The 27,234-nt window shown below is 45.2% G+C and overlaps 1 protein-coding gene across 2 annotated transcripts in view; it reads left to right on the plus strand.

The window, feature by feature from the left end:
- The first annotated feature begins 279 nt into the window (after positions 1-279).
- Positions 280-27,234, plus strand: part of WNT11 (Wnt family member 11) — a 48,047-nt gene continuing 21,092 nt past the window's right edge. The window contains exons 1-4 of one of the 2 annotated variants that reach the window (XM_087936905.1): positions 280-527; positions 15,536-15,771; positions 18,443-18,678; positions 25,255-25,547. In XM_087936905.1, coding sequence (XP_087793031.1) covers positions 445-527; positions 15,536-15,771; positions 18,443-18,678; positions 25,255-25,547 — 848 coding nt within the window. In that variant the 5' untranslated portion in view covers positions 280-444. Of the gene's footprint in view, positions 528-15,535; positions 15,772-18,400; positions 18,679-25,254; positions 25,548-27,234 lie in introns of both variants that reach the window. The other variant, XM_087936904.1, reaches the window with a different exon arrangement.

Raw genomic sequence — 27,234 nt, forward strand, 5'->3', positions numbered from 1 at the left:
GGGGAAAGAAAGAAGTTAGAAAAGGGAGATTAAAGGGAGCAAGGGGGAAGGGGGAAGAAGGAAAGGAAAAAACAAAGAGAAACAGAAAGAACGGTAAGGAGAAGGTGGAAAGAAGGGAAGAGAGAGAAAGAAGGAAAAAGGAAAAAAGAAGGAAAGAAAGAGGGCGGGAGAGAAGGAGCAGGAAGAAGTATGAAGGAATTTTCATTATATGCCATTTCAGCTGAAAGCTTGGTGTCGTTTTGAAGGTAAAGAGTTTAGGGTGAGCTGACTGACTTTCTCTTCTCTTTCTCCCCTTCCATTTTAGGTTGATCCCTGGAGGAAAACTTCCTTCTCCTCACCTCGGGATAAAAGCAGGAATCCTTTGTCCTGCGGAGAAATAGAGACAAACAACACATTTATTTTGTCCCCTGTAAAAAAAATTTGCCAGACTCTGGGGCTCCAAGAATGATGATGAAGCGACAATTTTTAATCACCTTTTTCCTGGCTTTCGTCTTGCAAAATGGGACGTGCAACGGGATCAAATGGTTGTAAGTCTTTTTGTTTCTCTATCTCCTCTTTCAAATAACAGCCTGGGATGACCCCAAGGGGCGTGGCACAAAGGCAACCCAGTCCGATAAGCAAGAAGAGTCCCTTTATTTATCTCCAACTTTGCCCCCAATGTCCTGGTTACCTTCGGCTTGAGAAAAACTCTCCCAGGAACAGCCTTTAAGTGGAGGAAATTCAGTCCAAAACAAGGTACATACAAACTGTAACTAAAAATCCAAACCAACCAAACTGAAGTAATTAGCTTGACAGGGCAGGAGAAGGAATTTCAGACTTGAAACCACGGCAAAACTCACACAGTTGGGAAGATGCCAGGAACACAGATAAGCCATGATGATACCAGATAAATTCACATTTGCTCCCAACACCTTGCTGTGCGCAGCTTCCTTTTTTTTAATACACTATGTTCCCAGCTGCAGCTAATGAAGGGACTCAGGGCCCTTTCCTCCCCCGTAAGCCACACAATTCATGTTGCTCCCTTCTCCGTTCCTCCCTGTGTGCCCTAGAATAAAGGGGATGAGCCAGGCCTGGGTCTTCCTCTGAATTCCCTCTCCCTTGTTCTACCTCTCCCCTGCTCTGCCCAGCCGGACTTTGCCCTTCCCCCGTTTCTTCCACAGCCACTGGAGCCACATTCCCACTCCCTGTCAGCTGCTCGGCCTCCCCTTCTGAATCAGATTCCGACAGGGGTATGACACAGCCGTATTTTTTACACACACACACACACACACACACATATATATATTTGTTTTCTTAAGTTTTTGTGGGTACTTACATGTATGGTATTCGGCTTTGTTTGGGTATTTCGGGAGGAAAGGAAAGAAAGAAAAGGAAGATGGAAGGAGAAAGAAAGATGGAAAGAGAAGAAAGAAAGGAAGGAAGGAAGAAAGAGAGAGAAAAGGAAAAGGAAAGAAAATACAACGATGTACATTTAAGGCTAGGAAAAAAAAAACCTGAGCAGAATTAGATCTGGCAGATTTTGTTCATCCCACCCCTGTGTGTGATTACAGGTGTATCAGATTTCTCTCCTGGGTGCTGTGGGGTAATTTATCATATTATGAAAAATCTTTCTCTTTCGGAGGGAGGCTAGCTGCAAAAATGTTCAGGAAATATTTCACATAGCTTTTAGCAATCCGTCTTTTTACTATTTCAATCTAAATCCTGCGCTGGTTTGCATTGCCATAATAAGCAAATGGTCTGGTTGTCCCCACGTTAGCTCATTCCGGGCAGTCCTCGAATTTGTGACGGTTTGAAATTACAATGGACTCCAACTCCCCACACCCCCCCAAAAAAGCTACTTATGATCCAGTTCCAAAGTTGGAAGAGCCACCGCCCTGCACCTCGTGGTCGCCTGACTGCATTTGGGGCGCCGATCAATCAATCTGCATTTAGGATGACTTACAGAGTCCTTGCAAGTGATTTCACTGCAGTTTACGTTTTTTTTTTTGCTGAAAAATGGCACTCACTTCTAGTTTCCCACAAAAAAATTCCGTGTAGAGAACTGGGGGGAAGGGGGAGAAAGAGAGACAGAAGGACAGACAGAAAGATAGAAAGGAGAGAGGGAGGGAGGGAGAGAGAAAAAGAAAGAAAAAAGAACGAAAGAAAGTGGGAGGGAAGGAGGGAGAAAGAAAGAAAAGAAAGGAGGGTGGGAGGAGAGAGAGAGAGAGAAAGAAAGGGAGGGAGGGGGAGGGAAGGATGGAGGGAGGGAATGGGAAAGAAAGAAAGAAAGAAAGAAAAAAAAGAAAGAAAGAAAGAAAGAAAGAAAGAAAGAAAGAAAGAAAGAAAGAAAGAAAGAAAGAAAAAGGGGAGGGAGGGAAGGAGGGAGGGAGGGAGAAAGAAAGAAAAGAAAGAAAGGATGGAGGGAGAAATAAAGAACGAAGGGAGGGAGGGAGAAAGAAAAAAAAAGAAAGGAAAAGAAAGAAAAGGGGAGGGAAAGAAGGAGGGAGAAAGTAAGAAAGAGAAAAAGAAAGAAAAATGGAAGGGAGGGAGGGAGGGAGAAAAAGAAAGGAAGGAGGGAGGGAGAGAAAGAAAGAAAATAAAAAGAAAGAAAAAGGGAGGAGAAAGAAAAGACAGAAAGGAGGGAGGGAGAGAAAGAAAGGAAAAGGGAGGGAGGGAAGGAGGGAGGGAGGGAGGGAAGGCAGGAAGGAGGGGGAAAGAAAGAAAAGAAAGAAAGGATGGAGGGAGAAATAAAGAATGAAGGGAGGGAGGGAGAAAGAAAAAAAGAAAGAAAAAGAAAGAAAGGAAAAGAAAGAAAAAGGGAGGGAAAGAAGGAGGGAGAAAGTAAGAAAAGAAAAAGAAAGAAAAATGGAAGGAGGGAGGGAGAATAAAGAAAGGAAGGAGGGAGGGGGAGGGAGAGAGAAAGAAAGAAAGAAAATAAAAAAAGAAAGAAAAAGAAGGAGAAAGAAAAGACAGAAAAGAGGGAGGGAGAGAAAGAAAGGAAAAGAAAGAGAAAGAAAGGGAGGGAGGGAATGAGGGAAAGAAAGAAAGAAAAAAGAAAGAAAGAAAGAAAGAAAGAAAGAAAGAAAGAAAGAAAGAAAGAAAGGAAAGGAAGGAAGGAAGGAAGGAAGGAAAGGAAGGGAGGGAGGGAGAAAGCTGGAGGTAGTTAGGTAAGGAAAGAAGGAAACTGAAGAAAGAAAACAATAAGGTCTGTCCAGTATAACAACAAATACATTAGTTTTTAGGACTTCTCTAGGCCTGGAGGAGAGAGACACCCCCACCCCAACAAAGGAACTGAGAAGGAGTTTTCAAGCAGACCAGTAGGGGGCGCCCTGTGCAACTACAAGCCACACACACACACACACACACACACACACACACACACACACACAGAGAAGAAGAAGAAGAAGGTGCTTGACTTGGCACCTGCCATTAAAGACCGAAAGCCTTTATTAAAAAAAATAATAATAATCTTCCAAATCTCCATTTCTGTTGCAAAAATCGTTCCTCCCCCACTTTTTTTTTTTTTAAAGGGGATTAAAAAAAACCCAACCACCACCAAGGAAAAGCTTCAAGAAATATCTCTGCAAAAAGTTTAGGAATAAATTCAATACCTGTAGTCAGGGGTGGGATTCAAAATTTTTAACAACCAGTTCTGCAGGCGTGGCTGGGTGGCTGTAGCTAGGGAGGTGTGGCCGTGGGACTGGGTGGGCGTGGCTTTTGGGCAGTTCCCCCCCCTTTTTTGGGGGCTTCCTGGGCCTCAGGACAAGCCTCCTGGGCAAAGCGGTAAGACAGTGGGTCGACAGCTGATCGGGAGAGGGGGATCCTGGGTTGGGGAGAATGCAGTCAGAGAGGGTCGGCATGCGCGAGGAACGTGGGAAAGAAAGAAAGAAAGAAAAGAAAGAAGAAAGCGGACTGGGTGCAGGAGCATGCTCCGGTGGATGCAGCAATAGGGGGGGGGCCAATCGGGGGGCGCATGGTTTTGCCGGTTCTCCGAACTGCGCAGAATCATAGCAACCAGGTCTATAGAACCGAAACATGAAAATAACCAAGTCTCAAAAATGGAATAAAGTCCCTTTAATGCCTCCGACTTGGCCCCCGATGTCCGGTTATCCTAGGCTGGATATCAAACTCTTAGAGCAGGGGCCCCCAAACTTTTTTGCGCCGCGGCCCGGTACCGGCATGACAAAATGATCCGCGGCCCGGTACCGGCATCAGCACGTATGACAAGGCAAGTCGAGCCAAGAGACCGGCCAGCCAGCCGTCCCCCGCTTCTCCCTGCCACCTTCAACTCCTCCTTTGTACCTTTGTCGATGGGCTTCGCTTCGGGACGGTCGCTCGGCTTGCCTTGCCTTGGGTGCTGAAAGAATCCTCGCGCCTTAGTTTCGTTCGAAGCCCCCTTCGATGAAACTAAGGCGCGAGGATTCCTTCAGGACCCAAACGCCGCTTTCCAACTGGAAAAGCTCACCCGGAAGCACTTTCTTCGTCAAACAAGATGGTGGCCCAGAAAACTGGCGCCCCGGTAGGACATGTTCCACGGATTGGTACCGGTCTGCGGCCCAGTGGTTGGGGACCCCTGTCTTAGAGAGAACAGTCTATGGAGGGAGTAAATGTAGTCTGAACCTGAAGTAAAGTTAATTAGAAATTAACAAAACCCAACACAAGCCACACTGAAGGAACTGATACAGCAGGCCAGGATGATTAATTGCAGACTTCTACCAGATAACGGCAGCAACCGCAGTTGGGAGGAAGCCAAAACACAGATAAGCTCCGACAGAATAATGCACACTTTGCTTCCAGCAACTTTGCCATGCGCAGGTTGTCCTTTTAAGCAGTCCTCTCTGCTGCAGCCCATGAAGGGGATCAGGGCCCTTTCCTCCCCCATAGACCACACCACTCACGTTGCTCCCTTCTCCGTTCCTCCCTGCTTGCTCTAGGATGAAGAGGGGATGGGCTTGGGTCTTCCTTTGAAGGCCCAGCCAGACTGTACCCTTCCCCAGTTTCCTCCTCAACCACCAGAGCCACACTCCCACTCCCTGTTGGAGTCAGACTCCAACAGGGGCATGATACCTGATTGTAGTCTTGCAGGGGGACTTTTTAATTCTACTCTTTGAGAGTGCTGGTGCTTTCACATAATCCTAAACTATTTGTTTAGCGACCGTTCAAAGTTACAACAGCTCTGGGGAAGAAAAGGAAACCCCGACCAGTTTTTCACACTTAACGACCGTTGCACAGCATCTCCAACATTCACATGATCAAAATTCAGATGCTTGGCAATGGACTCCTACTTACGACCGTCGCAATGTCCTCGGGGTTATGTGATTCCCTTTTTGTGACGTTCTGACAAGCAAAGTCAACGGGGAAGCCGGATTCGCTTAACAACCGTGTGACTAATTTAAAAATGGCAGCGATCCACTGAACAATGGTGTGGCCAAAAGAGTCTTTGCGTGGGGCAAAAAAAGCCCCTCACTTAACGACTGTCTCACTGGAAATTTTGGGCTCAGATGTGGCCGTAATTCAAGGATTATGGAGAACGGGTGCAGGAATTGGGTATGTCTAGTTTGATTAAAAGAAGGTCTAGGGGTGACATGATAGCAGTCTTCCAGTATTTGAAGGGCTTCCCCAAAGAAGAGGGAGTCAAGCTATTCTCCAAAGCACCAGAGAAGGCAGGACAAGAAGCAATGGATGGAAACTCACCAAGGAGAGAAGCAACCTGGAATTAAAGGAGGAATTTCCTGACCGTGAGAACAATTAATCAAGGGAATGATTTGACTCCAAAAGGTGTGGATGCTCCAACATCGGAGTTTTTTTTTTAAAAAAAAGAGATTGGATAACCATTCGTCTGAAATGGAATCGACCATTCTTCATTTGGGATGGCAGGATACCGTCTCCAGCTCCGTTCTCAAGGGGGGAGAGAGAGAGAGAGAGAGAGAGACTTTGGGCTTCATGCAAGGAAAACAGCAGAAGCCGCAGAAGTCTTTCTTTCTCTCCCCCAAACTCTGCCAAGAAATGAGTCTTCGCAGCCTCTTGGAGCAGGAGGCCTTGCAGGGTCCCCAAAGACTCATTCCTGGCGGAGTTTGGGGAGACAAAGAAAGACTTCTGCTGCAGAAGAAGAAAGAAGCGGAAAGAAGCAGCCCGGTGGCCAGGCCAGTCGCGTGGGGCGCGTGGGGCAAGTTCTCCCCTCTTCTCCGCCCTTTCCCGCTCCTCCTACTTCTGTGCTGTTTGCAATGCAAGCGACACAAACCTCGGGTTCCCGCACAGCTTGGATTCATTGCTTCGGGATGACATTTTCTCACGGACCATCAGCGGTCCCCGGCCCATTTGGTTGGCAACCACTGGACTAGAAGACCTCCAAGACCTCCCTTGCCAACTCTTATTCTTCTTCCCAAGATCTGAAGAAGAAACAGACAACCTACTGGAGAAAGAGTGTGAATCGATGGAAGACAGATTTAGGTTGGCAGGGCAGCTGGACCAAACAACATCTGAGGCACCTTCATGAATGGGATGTTTTTCTTCACGCTAGCAAAGCCCATCCGTCCACTGGCCCAGGAGGACATTCTCCGTTTGAAGCCCACCAAGCAACGTTGGCTCAGCGCCCGTCGGTCAACTGGCCCTTCGTATTTTACACCTGATTTGTTTAATCCAATGTTTTTTTAAGTCATGGTGCTTCCTCCCGAGTCACAAACGCAGAGTTGGCTCTTTTTTCTCAAATGGAATCTTTTCAGTTCATTCCTCTCTAAGGAGCCCATCAAAGGCATCCAACTTGGTTCTCTTCGTTCTGCTCCGGAGAACAAACCTTGTTTATCATCAAAGGCCGAGTGTTCTGTCTCTTTTATTTTCTTGTGGGGGTGGGAAGGGGGAGGAATAAAATAATTTGAGGCCAAGTGAACACCAGTGAAGGTGGTAGAAATCACGTTTGCTTAGACATTAGCCTCAACTGTGGAGATCCTTGGTGCTCTCTGAGCTGGGTGGTTTTCTTGCAGACTTCTCATTACCCAATTAGGTAACATCATCAGTGGGGGGAGGAGGGGAGGAGGAGGAGGAGGAGGAGGAGGAGGAGGAGGAGGAGGAGGAGGAGGAGGAGGAGGAGGAGGAGGAGGAGGAGGAGGAGGACAACTACTGTGAGGTCCTTGGTTCTCCCTGAGCTTGGTTGTTTTCTTGCAGACATTTCATGACCCAACTAGGTAACATCATCAGTGCTAGAAGGGAGTGAGGTTGGAGGAGGAGGAAGAGGAGGACTGTGGAGTCTTTGGTGCTCTCTGAGCTGGGTTGTTTTCTTGCAGACATCTCGTTACCCATTTAGGTAACATCATCAGTGCCAGAAGGGAGTGGGAGTTGCTGTATGTTGATATATTAGTGCAAGGGGTCTTCAAACTTGGCAACTTTAAGACTTGTGGACTTCAACTCCCAGAATTCCTGAGCTAACATGACCGGAGGTGGAATTCTGGGAGTTGAAGTCCAGAAGTCTTAAAGTTGCCAAGTTTGAAGACCCCTGATCTACAGTATTTATCTTCTATCTTCATCTCTGTCTGTCTGTCTGTCTGTCTGTCTGTCTGTCTGTCTATCTATCTATCTATCTATCTATCTATCTATCATCCATCCATCCATCCATCCATCTATTCCAAGGGTCTTCAAACTTGGCAACTTTAAAGACTTGTGGACTTCAACTCCCAGAATTCCTGAGCTAACATGACCAGAGGAGGAATTCTGGGAGTTGAAGTCCAGAAGTCTTAAAGTTGCCAAGTTTGAAGACCCCTGATCTACAGTATTTATCTTCTATCTTCATCTCTGTCTGTCTATATCTATCTATCTATCTATCTATCTATCTATCTATCTATCTATCTATCTATCTATCTATCTATCTATCTATCTATCTATCTATCCATCCATCCATCTATCCATGTATCTATCTATTTCAAGGGTCTTCAAACTTGGCAACTTTTAAGACTTGTGGACTTCAACTCCCAGAATTCCTGAGCTAACATGGCTGGAGGAGGAATTCTGGGAGTTGAAGTCCACAAGTCTTAAAGTTGCCAAGTTTGAAGATCCCTGTGCTAGTGGCTTGTTTGCAGAGAGCAAACCCTACACCCTTCTAGCATTGAGAATGTTACCTAATTGGGTCATGAAATATCTGCAGGAAAACAAACAAGCTCAGAGAACACCAAGTACCCCACGCTCCTCCTCCTCCTCCTCCTCTTCCTCCTCCTCCAATCCCTCTCCTTTCCAGCACTGATGATGTTACCTAGTTGGGTTGTGAAATGTCTGCAGGAAAACAAACAAACTCAGAACACCAAGGACCCCACACTCCTCTTCCTCCTCCTCCTCCTCTCCTTTTCCAGCACTGATGATGTTACCTAGTTGGGTAATGAAACGTTTGCAGGAAAACTACCAAGCTCAGAGAGCATCAAGGACCCCACAGTCCTCCTCCTCCTCCTGATCCTCCTCCTCTTCCTCCCTCTGTCCCTCCTCTTCCCTGCAAAACCCCAATGGTGAAGCTTCCCCAGCAAATGCTGGCCAACTTATTCTCCAAAGCCCATGAAGGCAGGACAAGAAACAACGGATGGAAAGTAATCCAGGAGAGAAGCAACCTGGAACTAAGGAGAAATTTAGAACAATTAGATCGGTGGAATGAGTTGGCTACAGAAGTTGTGGGTGCTCAAAAAACTGGAAGTTTTCTTTAGGAAGAGATTGGTGTAGGTTTCCTGCCTGAACAGGGGGTTGGACTAGAAGACCTCCAAGGTCCCTACCAAGACCACGCCTAGAATACTGTATGTAGGCCTGTATACCACTGGGTACTTCTGCATGCGGAATTCTGCATGCAATTCTCAGTGTGGTCCATCTCTTCTTGCACAAAAAGCTCGTTTTACTTTCCCAGACTGAAGGAAAACCATTTCCAAAGCTTTGTCTGCCGTGGCGTCTTTCGGATTCTAAGTGAATATATTCTACTCGCCCAAAGCAATTAAAGCTCTTACTAGACCCGTCCTTTGCCACGAATGGTGCACTTTCTTGACAGTCTCCCTAATGTTATTTGAAAACCCCGTTGCTATCCTTGAAAATTAATTTGACACTTGTTTATATTACCAGCTGAAAGACTGAAGAACAGTAATAACTTCTTTTCTTTTAAAGACAGCAATATATATATATATATATATATATATATATATATATATATATATATATATATATAGTATTCAGCTCTGTTTAACAAAGCTGAATACCATTCATGTAAGTACCCACGAAAACTTAAGAAAACAAACAAATATATATACATATATATATATATAATGTTTTGGGCCAGGAGGAGAGAGAAGGAGAATGGTAGCAATTTAGATGGATAAGCAGATAATGTTTGCCGCTTCATTCATTACTTTTCTTTTTCTTTTTGAAAGCCGTAACTCTTCTTTGTTCAGTGCAACCCAGATGGGACTATGTATAATTCAAAAAGAAAGAGAAGGGAAGGGAAGGGAAAGGGATGGAAAGGAAAGGAAAGGGAAAGGAAAAGAAAGGAAAAAAGGAAAGGAAAGGAAAGGAAAGGAAAGAAAGGAAAGGAAAGAGATGGAAAGGAAAGGGATGGAAAGGAAAGGAAAGGGATGGAAAGGAAAGGAAAGGAAAGGAAAGGAAAGGAAAGGGATGGAAAGGAAAGGAAAGGAAAGGAAAGGAAAGGAAAGGGAAAGGAAAGGAAAGAGATGGAAAGGAAATGAAAGGGATGGAAAGGAAAGGAAAGGAAAGGAAACAGATGGAAAGGAAAGGAAGGAAAGGAAAGGAAAGGAAAGGAAAGGAAAGGAAAGGAAAGGAAAGGAAAGGAAAGGAAAGGAAAGGAAAGGAAAGGAAAGGAAAGGAAAGGAAAGGAAAGGAAAGGAAAGGAAAGGAAAGGAAAGGAAAGAGATGGAAAGGAAAGGAAAGGAAAGGAAAGGGATGGAAAGGAAAGGAAAGGAAAGGAAAGGAAAGGGAAAAGGACAAAGGGAACGGACGGGAGGGAACAGAAAGGAAAGGAAAAAAGAAAAGAAAAGAAAAGACTGAACTCTAAGGTTCGGTGCACTTCTACTCCTCCTCCTCCTCCTCCTGCTTCTGCTTCTCCCTCTTCTCCTTCTCAATCTCCTCTTCCTCCTCCTCCTCCTCTTCTTCCTCTTCCTCCTCCCTCTCCAACCTCACAGTTCAAGGAGGCTCTGAGCAGCTCTGATGCCTCATCGCCCAAGGAATAAGGGGACACGATTCTCTTCAAGCCAAGAGAATTTCACCAAAAATCCTCATCTCCTTGGAAAGGAAATGCCAAAAGGAAATTCTTTTTCATCAGGCTGAACAAAACTTGGCAGGAGGAAAAAAAAACTGCAGGAGTTTTTGCTGCAGGACCAATAGTGGGATTGATGGAATAAAAATTAGGCCTGAAGTAGATTCCCAACTCGGAAGAATGTGGGCAGACGATAAACAATCACGCAGCATAAATAAAAGGCGCCTGTGAAATTCACGGCTGCTCTTTGCTGCCGAAATCTTCACTGTTCAATCTTTACATTCAGGAATATTGATACAGGGGGGAAAATAATAATAATAATCTTTTAGATGTTGGCCACCTCCTCACCCTTGTGTGGTCTGTCTTGGTTCACACCTCAGGCTGTCTCCCAGCTCTGACTTATCGGTAAGAAAAGAGACCATTAATAAGACGAACATTTCGCGGAACTTTAATATCTTGATTCGTAGTTCTAACCTTCCAGATACTGCGGTGATCTAGGTTTGGATATCTAGATATCTAGAACTCGCATGCCGGCAAAAAACTTCTTATATGAAACAAAAACAACAAAAAACTCCACCCCTGTGTTACTAGCAAGCAATTTAGTACTACTGTGTTGTCCCCAAAATAAGACCCTGTCTTTTAATTTTTTTTTGCAACCCAAAAAGGCACCCGGTCTTATTTTAGGGTGGATGTCATCCACTGACTAACCTCACTTGCACACATCGCCCCCGGCCTCCTTTTCGCTGTCAGAGGCCTTCAGAAACTTCTTCTTCTGTGGCCGGCAAGGCTTTCCTGAAGGCCTCTGTGATGGATAATAGAGCTCTGGATCGATCCTGAGCTTTGTCATCAGCTCCAGAGGCCTTCAGGAAAGCCTTGGCAGTCTTGCCGGCTGCAGAAGAAATGGGCCGGTGAGGCAGGTGTCAGGGTGTGCGAGGCCTGGCTACAACTGTCCAAAGGTAAGTAGTAGGGTAGCTCCACCCCCTCATCCCCACCCTAGCTTAATTTTTACCTGTCCACTCTAGAGTGGGTGGAATTTTAATTAGGGCTTATTTTGGGGGGTAGGGCTTATATTGGGCGCATATGTAAAAATCAAGCTAGGACTTACTTTCAGGGTAGGCCGTATTTTCTGGGAAACAAAGTACTAAACAATGAAACTGAAAAATGTATCCCTTGGGTTGCAAACATTACAGGTAGTCCTCGATTTACGACCACAATCGAGCCCAACATTTCTGTTGTTAAGTGAGATCTTTGTTAAGTGAGTTTTGCCCCATTTTACGACCTTTCTTGCCACAGCTCTTAACGGAATCGCTGCGGTTGTTAAGTGAGTCACACGGTTGCTAAGTGAAACTGGCTTTCCCCCTTGGCTATGCTTGTCGGAAGGTCGCGAAAGGGGATTCACATGACACCCCACCCGCCCGAGATGTTGCAACCATCATAAATATGAGTCGCCAAGCGTCTGAATTTGGATCATGTGACAGAGGGGATGCTACAATGGTCGTAAGTGTGAAAAAAAGGTTACAAAGCGTGTCTCTCTTTCTCCTGGTGCCCTCAAGACCCAGTGGATTACAATTCCCATGTCATGCCCCTGTTGGAATCTGATTCAGAGGGGAAGGCCGAGCAGCTGACAGGGAATGGGAGTTCCATTGGCTGTGGAAGAAACTGGGGAAGGGTAAAGTCCGGCTGGGCAGAGCAGGGGAGAGGTAGAACAAGGGAAAGGGAGTTCAGAGAAAGACCAGGCCCTCCCTCGTTTCATTCTCGGGCACGCAAGGAGGAATGGAGAAGGGAGCAACGTGAGTTGTATGGCTTATGGGGAAGGAAAGGGCCCTGATTCCCTTCATTAGCTGTAGCTGGGAATACAGTGCTTAAAAAGGGAGATTGTGCACAGCCAGCTGTTGGAAGCGAATCATGAGTTATCTTTTATTGTCGAGGTCCTAGCATCTTCCCAACTGTGTGTGTTTTGTTGGCCTTTGAAGTCTGCAATTCCTTCTCCTGCCCTGTCCGGTTAATTGCCGCAGCGTGGTTTGTGTGGGTTTTTATTTACAGTTTGTGTGTACTTTGTTTTCGGATTGAATTTCCTCCACTTAAAAGACCGTTCTTGGGAGAGTTTTTTCTCCAGCCAAAGATAACCTGGACATTGGGGGCAAAGTTGGAGGTACTAAAGGGACTTTTCTTACTTATGTGACTATGTTGCCTTTGTGCCACGCCCCTTTGGGTCATCCCATCCCATCATTCCCAATTCCCAGCATGATGGGAGTGATGAGGTCTATCGTCCCAAACCTCTAGATCAGAGGAGAACGGTTTATAGAAATGATGTTTCTTATTTTAAAAAGTTTGGAAACAAAACACTCGGCAATGAAAGTGGATCAGAGCCCTGTATTTATCCATCGCCGGCCAGCTCCTCCAAACACATCTGATTCAGTGAGAAACAATGAAACCCAAGAAGGATCCGAATTCTTGGTTTGTTTTAACACAGCAAGAGGTTTTCTCTTCCCAACCCCCAGTCAGTTTCCCTGCTTGGAATGTCTGGTTTAAAAGGCTGGGCACATCCGTGGTCCCAAATTCTTGGCTGTTTTTGAGCAACTTTGACAAAAGCTTTGGGCCTCCTCTTTAAATAGATAGACAGATGATAGATAGACAGACAATCAGATGGATAGATAGATAGATAGATAGATAGATAGATAGATAGATAGATAGATAGATAGATAGATAGATAGATAGATGATAGATAGACAATCAGATAGATAGATAGATAGATAGATAGATAGATAGATAGATAGATAGATAGATAGATAGATGATAGATAGACAATCAGATAGATAGATAGATAGATAGATAGATAGATAGATAGATGATAGATAGATAGATAGATAGATAGATAGATAGATAGATAGATAGATAGATAGATAATACAAATAGATAGATAGATAGATAGATAGATAGATAGATAGATAGATAGATAGATAGATAGATAGATAGATAGACAGATAGATAGATAGATAGATAGATAGATAGATAGATAGATAGATAGATAGATAGATAGATATAGATAGATAGATAGATATAGATATATCATGGATAATTAGATAGATAGATAGATAGATAGATAGATAGATAGATAGAGAGATAGATATAGATATAGATAGATAGATAGATAGATAGATAGATAGATAGATAGATAGATAGATAGATAGATAGATAGATAGATAGATAGATGATAGAGATAGATGGATAGATAGATGATAGATAGGTATATAGATATAGATAGATACATAGATAGATAGATAGATAGAGAGAGAGAGAGAGAGAGAGAGATGGATAGGTAGACGATAGATATATAGATATAGATAGATAAATAGATAGACAGACAGATGATATAGAAAGATAGATTGATAGATGGATAGAGATAGATAGATGATAGATGGATAGAGATAGATAGATGATAGATGGATGATATAGAGATAGAGATAAAGATAGATGGATGGACAGATGGATGGACGAACAGCCAAACAGAGAGAGAGAGAGAGAGAAATAGATGATAGAGAGACAGAGATATAGAGATAAATGATAGAGAGAGAGATAGAAAAAGAGACAGAAAGACAGAGAGAGGGAGGGGAGAGACAGGCAGAGAACATGTTTTTACATCGTTAAATTTCATTTTGCTTGATAGGGATCAGGATAGATAGATAGATAGGAATTTCATCCTGTTAGAAACGGATCAGGGGTGGAAAATTAATCTTCTCCTAGTCCAAGGAGAGTCCCCTTCAGGGGCTGCCAATCAGCCATTTGTTCTCCCCAGAGAAGGGACGTCATCTCTGTAATATAGTTGGAAAAGAAAATTGAAATGTTAGCAAGAACTGAGCGCAATTCTGGTCATTTGGGAGAATGTTAGAAAAATGGTCAGATTTCTCCATCCACTCAGAGACAGCAGCTATGGTTGCCTTTCACAGAGAGGTCAACCGGTCCAATATTTTTGGCTCATCCGAAGTAACTTTAGGGTTATTCCCAGTTGCAAAAGGAACCCCAAGCCCATCAGGCCTCTACCTGAGCCATGCGGATCTGACACATGTTCTTCAGATGATATCCGTGGGCTCAGCTCCATCTGGCAGGCCTTGTGGTCGATGGAGATCCTTAATGGATGGGTTTTAATGGCAGAAATAAATGGGTTTTAAGAGCTTCGGTTAAAATCCCGGATGAGAGAAGGTTTCGATCTGGGGCTTTTTATCAAACCAGTAAACTTTTACAATCCCTTCTCTGAGGAATTGGAATCCGGAACCCAAGCAGTCTTCCATCTTGTGATGAGCCACCATCCTCCCTCCACCCGAAAAGCCTTCCAACTTCTGTTATTTTTTTTATTAAAAGAAAAAAGGCAAACAAGAAGCCTAAATTTTCCAGTGGTTATTAAACAAGAAAGTACTTGCAATATATATCTTGTCTGTCTATTTGTCTTTTTATCATCTATCTGTCTATATCTATATTTGTCTGTTTGTCTGTCTATCTATCTATCTATCTATCTATCTATCTATCTATCTATCTATCTCTATCTATCTATCTATCTATCTATCTATCTATCTATCTATCTATCTGATTGTCTATCTATCTATCTATCTATCTATCTATCTATCTATCTGATTGTCTATCTATCATCTATCTATCTATCTATCTATCTATCTATCTATCTATCTATTTATCTATCTATCTACTTATCTATCTATCTATCTATCTATCTATCTATCTATCTATCTATCTATCTCTGTCTGTCTATCTATCTATCTATCTATCTATCTATCTATCTATCTATCTATCTATCTATCTATCTATCTATTACTCCTCTCTTTCCTCTTTCTTATCTGTCTACTCTCATTATCTATCTATCTATCTATCTATCTATCTATCTATCTATCTATCTATCTATCTATCTATCTATCTATCTATCTATCTATCTCTATATACCTGATCTACCTCTATCTCCTTACCTACCTAATTACCTACTTATGTGTCTGTCTATCCACCTATCTACCTATCATCTATCTATTCATTCATTCTAAAGAGGGCGTAGTCCACAAAAGAACCACACTGACTATTACTAGCTCTGGCTTTATTACAGTAGAAGGTTGTATTAATAACAGAATCTTGCACCTTTCTTCCAAGTGCCAAATGATTCTCCCCCCTTCAGGGGAATCGGGTGTCTCCTCCACTTCCTTCCTCACTCCCTCCAATATCTCCTTGCACACACGGTTTTGTTTTTTCTCTCCCAGTTCTCCGGAGGTTGTTGTTCTTGGCTGCTGGATCACCAGGTGGTCTCCTTTCTCCTTTTTTTTTTTTTTTTTGCAGAGCTTTGTTCAAGACTCCTTCGGCTTTGGCCTTGAACCAGAGCCAGCACTGCAAGCAGCTGGAAGGGCTGGTGGTTTCTCAAGTGCAACTCTGCCGCAGCAACCTGGAGCTGATGCAGACCATTATCCAGGCTGCTCGCGAGGTCATCAAGACGTGCCGGAAAGCCTTTTCTGACATGCGGTGGAATTGCTCGTCCATCGAACGAGCCCCAAATTACTTGCTGGATTTGGAGAGAGGTAAAGGGGAAAAAGAGGGAGCGGGGGGTGGAGGATGGGGAAACGTCTTCCCCCCAAATTTTCCAGACATCCTTGATTCGCTGCCGCTCCACCCACTGGCTCTTGTACAAATAGTCCTTGACTTGCAACTGTTCGTTTAAGTGACCGTTCGAAGCTACGATGTCACTGCGGGGAAAAAAGGGGGGGACTGATAAGTGTTTTGCACCCTTACGACCGTTGCAGCATCCGTCATGGTCACGGAATCAAATTTCAGGTGCTAGGCAATTGTCTCGTATTTATGACGATCGTAGTGTCCCAATCCCCTTTTTACAACCTTTGGACAAACAAAGCCAGATTCATTTAACCAAAATAGAGTAGAGTAGAGTAGAGTAGAGTAGAGTAGAGTAGAGTAGAGTAGAGTAGAGTAGAATAGAATAATAGTAGAGTAGAGTAGAGTAGAGTAGAGTAGAGTAGAGTAGAATAGAATAATAGGAATAGAGTAGAGTAGAGTAGAGTAGAGTAGAGTAGAATAGAATAATAGGAATAGAGTAGAGTAGAGTAGAGTAGAGTAGAATAGAATAGAATAATAGGAGTAGAGTAGAGTAGAGTAGAGTAGAGTAGAGTAGAGTAGAATAGAATAGAATAATAGGAATAGAGTAGAGAGTAGAGTAGAGTAGAATAGAATAGAATAGAATAATAGGAATAGAGTAGAGTAGAGTAGAGAGAGTAGAATAGAATAGAATAATAGGAATAGAGTAGAGTAGAGTAGAGTAGAGTAGAATAGAATAATAGGAATAGAGTAGAATAGAATAGAATAATAGGAATAGAGTAGAGTAGAGTAGAGTAGAAAGAGTAGAATAGAATAATAGGAATAGAGTAGAATAGAATAGAATAATAGGAATAGAGTAGAGTAGAGTAGAGAGTAGAGGCCGATCCTGCGCTTTTCTCTTAGTTTTCCTCTCAGCTGATTGTCGGCTTGTTTTTACTGCTGGTTCAGGAGAACCGGTCCAAACCGGTAGCATGCCACCACAGTGTCAATCTCAATTTCATTGAGGGCCACATCAGGGCTGTGGTTGACCTCGGGGGGGGCAGGAGGCGTGGCCTATTGGGTGGGTGTCACCAGCTTGATACCACTCACTGGGCATGGCTGACTGGGTGGGTGTGGCCAACTGGGTGGGCATTGTCGACTGGTTGGGCGTCACCAGCTTGACATTACACACTGTGTGTGGCTGACTGGGTGGGTGTGGCCAACTGGGTGGGCATCACAAGCTTGATATCACCACTGGGCGTGGCTAACTGGGTGGGTGTGGCCAACTGGGCGGGCATGGCCGACTGGGTGGGCATCACTAGCTTGACACCACTATCTGCCTGTGTCTGACTGGGTGGGTGTGGCTAACTGGGTGGGCATGGCCGACTGGGTGGCCATCACTAGCTTGACACCACTATCTGCCTGTGTCTGACTGGAGTGGGTGTAGCCAACTGGGTGGGCATGGCCGACTGGGTGGGCATCACCAGTTGACATTACACACACTGTGTGGCTGACTGGGTGGGTGTGGCCAACTGGGTGGGCATCACAAGCTTGACATCACTCACTGGGTGTGGCTAACTGGGGGTGTGGCCAACTGGGTGGGCATGGCGAACTGGGTGGGCGTCACCAGCTTGACATCACTCAATGGGCGTGGCTAACTGGGTGGGTGTGGCCAACTGGGTGGGCGTCACCAGCTTCACACCACTGTCTGGCTGTGTCTGACTGGGTGGGTGTGGCCAACTGGGTGGGCGTGGCCAACTGGGTGGGCGTCACCAGCTTGACATCACTCACTGGGCGTGGCTAACTGGGTGGGTGTGACCAACTGGGTGGGCGCCACCAGCTTCACACCACTGTCTGGCTGTGTCTGACTGGGTGGGTGTGGCCGACTGGGTGGGCGTCACAAGCTTGACACCTCTCACTGGGCGTGGCTGACTGGGTGGGTGTGGCCAACTGGGTGGGCTGGGTGGGTGTCAACAGCTTAATGCCACTCCCCAAACTGCTCCCCTTTGCTTTGGGCAGACCCCAGTCGAAGCGCCACACACCAGCCCCTTACCTTTTCCAGGATGGCCACATCACAGGCTGCATCCAGCCCACAAGCCTTGTGTTTGATGCTCTTGGTTTAGAAAGGTCAACGGCAGGGTTTCCCAACCCCCAGGACGTGACCTGTTCGAAACCGGGCTGTGGGACCGAGGGACAAGTGCATGCATGCGCCGAAGCTCCACTCGTCGCAAGTGGAGGGCGCTTGCATTCCCACGTGAAATGCCACGCGCACCAGCAGACGGCGCTTGCCCTCGCCTGCAAAGTTCCACTCGGGCAAACAGAGCTTCTGCGCACGAGCGCAAATGCCCCCTGCTCACGCGAGTGGATGCCGCTCATGCACGTCGAGCTTTGCGCACCAGTGTAAGCACCCTCGGCGTGCACGCAAAGCTCCGTTCGTGCCAGGGGAGGGCGCGTACGCCTGCCTCTGGCATGAATGGAGATGCACACGGGCACTGGTGCGCCTGCCACTCACACACACACACACACACACACACACACACACAGGTCTGGCCACCATGTCGGAAAGTTTGGGGATCCGCTGTTCTACAGAACAAGGTGTGATGTTGTTGGTCTCTTTTCCAGGTACCAGGGAGTCTGCTTTTGTGTATGCTCTCTCCGCCGCAGCCATCAGCCACACCATCGCCCGAGCCTGCACCACCGGGGACCTCCCTGGCTGCTCCTGTGGTCCCATCCCAGGTGAGACACCTGGACCTGGGTATCGCTGGGGAGGATGTGCTGACAACCTCAACTATGGTCTTGTCATGGGGTCCAAATTTTCAGATGCTCCCATGAAGATGAAAAAGTCAGGATCTCAAGCCAATAAGCTGATGCATCTACACAACAGTGAAGTAGGGAGACAGGTAACCGATCCAAGAGGGTTGTTGTCGTTGTGCAATCATCACATTGGTGGGGGAGGGGCGTTGGACACATGAATAGTTTTGTGTAGTGGTTAAGGTGCTAGAAAACCAGCTTGGGAAGGTTGGCATAGAGCAAGGACGTGCCACTGGGACTCTGCAACTGTCGTAAGTACCTGCCAGTTGCCGAGCCCCCAAATTTTGATCAGGTGACCCGGGTGTGTGTGTGTGTGTTCTAAGTGGGAGGACTCATTTTGGTCGCTCAATGCCTTAGAGCAGGGGTGTCAAACTCAGAGGTGGGATTCAGCAGGTTCTGAGCAGGTTCTGGAGAACCGGTAGCGGAAATTCTGAGTAGTTGGGAGAACCGGAAAATCCCACCTCTGATTGGCTCTGCCCCCATCTATTCTCCACCTCCCGAGTCCGAGCGGATCAACTGGGTCTTCTTTTGTTGCCCTGCACAGGAGAACAGAGCTGGAAAGCAGGTTTAATGGGGGGGTTGGGAAGAGGATGGGGATTTTGTAGTCTCCTTTCCCTGGAGTGGGGAGGGAATAGAGGTGTGATGGGGAACTTATGGTACGCGTGCCACAGGTGGCACACAGAGCCATTTGTGCGGACACACGAGCCCCAGCCAAACTTACCTGAACTGCGCATGCAGGCGTCTCCCAGCTGATTTTTGGCCCATTTGAGGCCTTTTTCACCCTCCCGGAGGCTTGAAGGAAGCCTCTGCGGCCTTGGGAGGCTGAAAAACGGGCCTTCTGGAAATACCAGAAGTATTGAAACGGGCCTGTTTTTCGGCCTCCTGAGATTGCAGAGGCTTCCTTCGAACCTCTGGGAGAGCGAAAACGGCCTCAAATGGGCCAAAAATCAGCTGGAAGCGCGCACATGCTCAGTGCAGGTAAGGGGGCAGGACGGGGGTGTTGTGCGTGCATGTGCAGGGGGATGGGGCGCATTGCATTGTGGGTGCCAGCACGCATGCGCACGCTTTTGGCACACTACAACAAAAAGGCCATTTGCCAGAGATTTTACGCTATCCTTCCCGGCCATGCCCACCAAGTCGCGCCATGCCCACTAGCAAAGAGCTGCAGAAGGATGCCGCCCCCAGCCCCGCCCGGGCCACCACAGGTGCCCCATGACATGAGTGATATCAAGCTGGCCACACCCACCCTGGCCACACCCATCCTCCCCTCCCCGAGGTCAAACACAACCTTGATTTGGCCCTCAATGAAATCGAGTTTGACACCCCTGCCTCCGAGTCACTTAGAAAGAGAAGGAAGGGCGCTTCTTTTCAGTGCCATTCTAACTTCCAGTGGTCATTAAATGAACAGTTGTAAAGGGAGGACTGCCTGTGAACAGGACAGACCTAACTCCGGGGAAGAAATTGAATGCAAAGCTCGTGTAAATTTCCTTGCTTGCTCCAGAGCCTGGCCTGCAAGTCGCTAAGTCAGAGGTGGTCACGGGGTTTGGTCCACCAGATCATCAGTGGTGTGACCGAATTTTTGCACATGGGCAGCGTGTATAAAAACAGGCAGCTCACTCCAAGCCAGATCTGTTCAGTGTACTGCAGTGTAAATTCAGCACCAGAAAAGTAAGCGCAGAAGGCTGAGTCTTCATTTCACTTCTTTATAAACTCCTAAAGTCAATTTTACAAGACCAGTTGTAGATTTCTCCAACATGGAGCAACCTCAAACAGAAGCAGACATGTTACAGGTTCAGGGCAGAATAGCAACTCAGGAACTCGGAAACTAATATCAGTTTCACTTTAGTTCAGCAAGCAAAAGCAAGCAGGTTGGTTTCTCTTTCACTTTTTCATAGAGAACAAACCACGCCCAGATTCTCTCGGCCCTCAATTCAGCTCTCGTTGGCTGATCTTGTTCCTCAGCTCTGCTCCAGTTCATGAATAGACTCTGACAAGATCAAATCACACCAAGCCACCCTTGTGACCACTGGATCAAACCCTGAGATCCTACCAAGGATGTAGAGAAGAGTAGCAAAGATGATAAAGAATCTGGAGCGGGGGTGTCAAACTCGGGTCGTCATCATGTCGTCATCACACAACGTATTGTAACTTCTTTCCCCTTTAAGGGATGGGGGTGACCAGCATGGGACACCACTGGCTTCGAGTCTGACATCCAAAGTCTGGAGGCTAAATCATGTGGCAAATATCTGAGGGAGCGAGATGGGTCTAGCCTTTAACAGATAATAGATAATCAGAGTTGGAAGGGACCTTGTAGGTCATCTAGTCCAACCCCCTACCCAAGCAGGAGACCCTACACCATTTCTGACACTTGGGAGTTCAATCTCTTCTTGAAAGCCTCCAGGGATGAAGCTCCCGCAACTTCTGAAGGCAACTTCTGTTCCATGGGTTGGTTGTTCTCACTGTCAGAAAGTTTCTCCTTATTTCCAGTTTGAATCTCTCCTTGTTCAGTTTCCATCCATTATTCCTTGTCTGGCCTTCAGATGCTTTGAAAAATAGCTTGACCCCTTCCTCCTCTCTGGCAGCTCCTGCAACCGTTCATCGTATATTTTAGCCTCCAGTCCCTTAATCATCTGGGTTGCTCTTCTCTGTACTCTTTCTAGAGTCTCAACCTCTTTTTTATAGTGTGTTGACCAAAACTGGATGCAGTACTCTAAGTACTGCCTTACTAAGGCTTTAGAGTAATATTAGTACCCCACTTGATCTCAATTGATGAGAAGGGGGGGACGACAAGATAGCAGTCTTCCGATATTTGAGGGGCTGCCAGAGAAGAGGAGGGGGTCAAGCTATTTTCCAAAGCCCCCTGAGGGCAGGACAAGAAGCAATGGGTGGAAACTAATCAAGGAGAGAAGCAACCTAGAACTCAGGAGGAATTTCCCGATATTTAGAACAATTAATCATTGGAACGACTTGCCACATGGTGTACCATCGCTGGAGATTTTCAAGAAGAACTTGAATAGCCATTTGTTGGGAAGTTTAATGAAAAGAAGGACTAGGGGAGACACGATAGCAGTGTTTCAATATCTGAGGGGCTGCCCCAAAGAAGAGGGAGTCAAGCTATTCTCCAAAGCACCCGAAGAGGCAGGACAAGAAGCAACGGATGGAAACTCATCGAGGAGAGAAGCAACCTAGAACTAAGGAGGAATTTCTTGACTGTGAGAACCATTAACCAGTGGAACTATTGGCCTCCAGAAGTTGTGAATGCTCAATCACTGAGTAACAGAAGGAATAACAGAGTTGGAAGGGACCTGGGAGGTCATCTAGCCCAACCCCCTGCTCAGGCAGGAAACCCGATGCCATTTCTGACAAATGGTCATCCAATCTCTTCTTAAAACACTTTCAGTGTTGGAGCATTCACAACTTCTGGAGGCAACGTTGCTCCGTTGAGGGAATAAGCATTTGACTAAGCTGGTCTACGGTTTCTGCCTTGAGCAGGGAGATGATATGTTGCTGGTTTGGCCTGGTTTGGCTGAACTGGTAGTAAAAAAAAAAAAATTGCTACCGGTTTGGCCCAACCGGTAGCAAAAATGCCGCCGGTTCGGCTGAACCGGCATTTCCAATGATCAGCTGGGCCACGATCGGCTGCGCTGCGCAATTTAGATCAACTAGAAAGCAGGAAATCGTCGGATTTGTTGCTTTCTAGCTAATCGAGATCGCCCCCCTCGCTGTCGTCCTTACCTGCAAAATGCTTCTTTTCTCAGCACGCGGGAGGCTTCCCTGAGGCCCACTAGGCCAAAAATGGGGCGTTTTCAAAAGAAAAAAAGAAAGAGGAAGAAAGAGGGATGGATGGGAGAAAGAAAGGGAGGGAGGGAAGAAAGAAAGAAAGGAAGGAAAAAAAGAAAGAGGAAGAAAGAGGGATGGATGGGAGAAAGAAAGGGAGGGAGGGGAAAAAGAAAGAAAGAAAGAAAGAAAGAAAGAAAGAAAGAAAGAAAGAAAGAAAGAAAGAAAGAAAGAAAGAAAGAAAGAAAGAAAGGAAGAAGGAGGGAAAGGAGAAAGAAAGGGAGGGAGGGAGAAAGAAAGAAAGGAAGGAAGGAAAAAAAAAGAAAGAGGAAGAAAGAGGGATGGATGGGAGAAAGAAAGGGAGGGAGGGGAAAAAGAAAGAAAGAAAGAAAGAAAGAAAGAAAGAAAGAAAGAAAGAAAGAAAGAAAAAGAAAGAAAGAAAGAGAAAGAGGAAGGAGGGAAAGGAGAAAGAAAGGGAGGGAGGGGAGAAAGAAAGAAAGGAAGGAAGGAAAAAAAGAAAGAGGGAGAAAGAGGGATGGATGGGAGAAAGAAAGGGAGGGAGGGGAAAAGAAAGAAAGAAAGAAAGAAAGAAAGAAAGAAAGAAAGAAAGAAAGAAAGAAAGAAAAAGAAAGAAAGAAAGAAAGAGGGAAGGAGGGAAAGGAGAAAGAAAGGGAGGGAGGGGAGAAAGAAAGAAAGGAAGGAAAAAAAAGAAAGAGGGAGAAAGAGGGATGGATGGGAGAAAGAAAGGGAGGGAGGGGAAAAGAAAGAAAGAAAGAAAGAAAGAAAGAAAGAAAGGAAGAAGGAGGGAAAGGAGAAAGAAAGGGAGGGAGGGGAGAAAGAAAGAAAGGAAGGAAGGAAAAAAGAAAGAGGAAGAAAGAGGGATGGATGGGAGAAAGAAAGGGAGGGAGGGGAAAAAGAAAGAAAGAAAGAAAGAAAGAAAGAAAAAGAAAGAAAGAAAGAGAAAGAGGGAAGGAGGGAAAGGAGAAAGAAAGGGAGGGAGGGGAGAAAGAAAGAAAGGAAGGAAGGAAAAAAAGAAAGAGGGAGAAAGAGGGATGGATGGGAGAAAGAAAGGGAGGGAGGGGAAAAAGAAAGAAAGAAAGAAAGAAAGAAAGAAAGAAAGAAAGAAAGAAAGAAAAAGAAAGAAAGAAAGAAAGAGGGAAGGAGGGAAAGGAGAAAGAAAGGGAGGGAGGGGAGAAAGAAAGAAAGGAAGGAAAAAAAGAAAGAGGGAGAAAGAGGGATGGATGGGAGAAAGAAAGGGAGGGAGGGGAAAAGAAAGAAAGAAAGAAAGAAAGAAAGAAAGAAAGAAAGAAAGAAAGAAAGAAAGAAAGAAAGAGGAAGAAAGAGGGATGGATGGGAGAAAGAAAGGGAGGGAGGGGAAAAAGAAAGAAAGAAAGAAAGAAAGAAAGAAAGAAAGAAAGAAAGAAAGAAAGAGGGAGGGAAAGGAGAAAGAAAGGGAGGGAGGGAGAAAGAAAGAAAGGAAGGAAAAAAAGAAAGAAAGAAAGAAAGAAAGAAAGAAAGAAAGAAAGAGAAAGAGGGAAGGAGGGAAAGGAGAAAGAAAGGGAGGGAGGGAAGAAAGAAAGAAAGGAAGGAAAAAAAGAAAGAGGAAGAAAGAGGGATGGATGGGAGAAAGAAAGGGAGGGAGGGGAGAAAGAAAGAAAGGAAGGAAAAAGAAAGAAAGGAAGAAAAGAGGGATGGATGGGAGAAAGAAAGGAAGGGAGGGGAAAAAAGAAAGAAAGGAAGGAAAAAAAAAAGAAAGAGGAAGAAAGAGGGATGGATGGGAGAAAGAAAGGGAGGAGGGGAGAAAGAAAGAAAGAAAGAAAGAGAAAAAAAGAAAGGGAGGGAGGGAAAAAGGAGAGGAAAGAAGGACCACAAACCTTGGCACTAGACACAGCTTCAGAGGAAAATAGCACAGCAATCCAGGGCTGGAAGGTACCTCGGAGGTCATCTAGTCCAACCCCCTGCTCCAGGAAGCGAATTTCGGTCTTTTGACACTCCCCAGTCACGTGACCATGTAGCCACGCCTACCCCCTCGGAGGTCATCTAGTCCAACCCCTGCTCCAGGAAGCGAATTTCGGTCTTTTGACACTCCCCCAGTCACGTGACCATGTAGCCACGCCCACCCAGTCACATGGCCACTAGCCGCACCCACCAAGCCACGCCCACAGAACCAGTAGTAAAAAAACTTTTTTTAAGTTTTAAAAACAATTTTATTTACAAATTTAAAAACGTACAATTTCAAAAATACAGAAACAATAACAACACATATTTTTTTCAATATTCGTTGTTGAATTTGGTGAGTCCTAAAAATCATTATTGGCTAGTACTAGTCACATATTCACATCCTAAGCGCTACATAATTCACAATATACTCCATTTATTTTCACGTTGGATTATAACTACTCTTCTATTGCTAACACATTCATGTTTTTTTTAACTAATAAACACAAAAATATTATAAATAGCTAATACTGACAACAGTAGTAGCAAAGAAAAGAAGGTTTAAAACCTTTAATGGTTTCTATGTACTTAATATATGATGAATCGCTGATATAATTTTTTATCTTAGGTTCATTTCTATGTTTCCCCTTTTATTGTCTACCCACTTATGCCATTTGTCCCATATCCGGTAATAATCTGTATCCTGCTTCCCATTAATTTTAAGTGCAAGCCTCTCCAGTTGGCCACACTTGTAACTTTTCTGAATAGCAACATGTATTTTGTAAATTTGAATCCCACCATGGGGTTGAACCCGAAAGCCCTCCAAGGTTCCTTCCTGCTCTAGGACTCTACTCACCCTGAGGAGAGAAAGTTACACACTGTTGGATGTTGGGTGTTGGCAGACTAGAGCAATGCTTCCTTCAACGTTCTTTCCCCCCGTCTCCCGACAGTCCCTGAAAGCTTCCTTGGAGATGAAATGCAAATGTCACGGAGTGTCCGGTTCCTGTTCCATCAAGACTTGTTGGAAGGGCCTTCAAGACTTGAAGGACATCGCCCTGGACTTAAAAAACCGATACCTTTCGGCCACCAAGGTTGTCCACCGGCCCATGGGCAACCGCAAGCATCTGGTGCCTAAGGAACTGGACATCCGTCCAGTGAAGGAATCTGAGCTTGTTTACCTGCAAAGTTCTCCTGATTTTTGCATGAAGAACGAGAAAGTGGGCTCCTACGGGACGCAGGACAGGTAAGGAGTGTCCAGGTGTGAGCATGAGTGGCTCTTCTGAATTTTGGACCCCTTTGAGGGGGGTGGCTGTTTTTCATAGCTGAGGGAAAACGTCTTCTCTTGAGCCCAGTTTAAGGGTACAGGTAGCTTTTATTAACAGAATAAAAAAGTTGGAAGAGATCTTGGAGGTCATCTAGTCCAACCCCCTGCCCAAGCAGGAGACCCTACGCCATTTCTGGCAGATGGCAGTCCAGACTCTTCTTGACAGCCTCCAATGATGACGCTCCCACAACTTCTGAAGGCATGGGTTGATTGTTCTCACTGTCAGAAAGTTTCTCCTTATTTCCAGGTTGAATCTCTCCTTGTTCAGTTTCCATCCATTAATCCTTGTCTGGCCTTTGGGTATCTTGGAAAATAGCTTGACCCCTTCCTCCTCTCTGTGGCAGCCACTTAAATATTGGAAGACTCCTATCCTGTCTCCCCTGGTCCTTCTCTTCACTAGACTAGCCAGGCCCAGTTCCTGCAACTGTTTGTTGTATGTTTTAGTCTCCAGTCCCCTAATCCTCCTGATTGCTCTTCTCTGCATTTTTTCTAGAGCCTCAACATCTTTTTTATAGTGTGGTGATCAAAACTGGATGTAGTTGTACTCTAGGTGTGGTCTTACTCTTACTAAGGCTTTATAGAGTGGTATTAGTACCTCCCTTGGTCTCTATTGAATCCTCTGTTAATACAATTTAGGATTGCATTAGCTTTTTAGCTGCTGCTGCACAGGGCTGGCTCCTATTTAGCTGGTTGTCCACTAAGACTCCAAGATCCCTCTCCCAGTTCCTGCTATTGGGCCTGGTTTCACCCAGTCTATGTGTTGTGTGTACTTTTGGTTTTTCTTGCCTAAATGTAAGACTTTAACTGAGCTCAGAATTATATATTTGTACGTTGTGTTGATCTTTAGCCAGTCATCACAGAACTGGCCTCGTTTTACATCATTTTTTAAAGTGATATTGATATAAAATAATTACTATAAAATAAGACAGACAGACGATGATAGATAGATAGATAGATAGATAGATAGATAGATAGATAGATAGATAGATAGATAGATAGATAGATAGATAGATAGATAGATAGATAGATAAGATAGATAGATAGATAGATAGATAGATAGATAAGATAGATAGATAGATAGATAGATAAGATAGATAGATAGATAGATAGATAGATAGATAGATAGATAGATAGATAGATAGATAGATAGGATGAAACTTAGGAGGGATCAGTCCTGGAACTTTTGCAACTGCGCAATGATGTGAGGCTAATTCCCCACTTAACTCCTCCTCCCTGCCTGCCTGAACATTTCCCAACCAGTACCATTCCATCATCCCCACCAAGCAGGTTCACTGAATGGCATTGATGGGAGCTGGCATCCAGCACATCTGGAGGGCAGCTGCCCATCGTTGATGCACAGATAGGATTATGCCCTGATGTTCAGTTTCCCCAACCAATCCTGCAAGTTGCCTTCGTATTTTGCTTTTCACAAGTAAGGTTTTTGTTCTGTTTTAGACAAACATTCCTTGTCTTTGGCCAAACAAAAGTCTTACAATTGGAGCAGTCCCGTAGTGAATAGGCAGGGGTCCAGCTATCCTGGAAGGGGTCCAGCAGAACAGTTTTACATCTGAGGCACTTTGGATTCAGACTTTCCGAGATCTCTCAA

This window comes from Pseudonaja textilis, chromosome 7 (genome assembly GCF_049901715.1).
Source record: "Pseudonaja textilis isolate UNSWEBS1 chromosome 7, rPseTex1.2, whole genome shotgun sequence".
NCBI classification, from domain to species: Eukaryota; Metazoa; Chordata; class Lepidosauria; order Squamata; family Elapidae; genus Pseudonaja; species Pseudonaja textilis.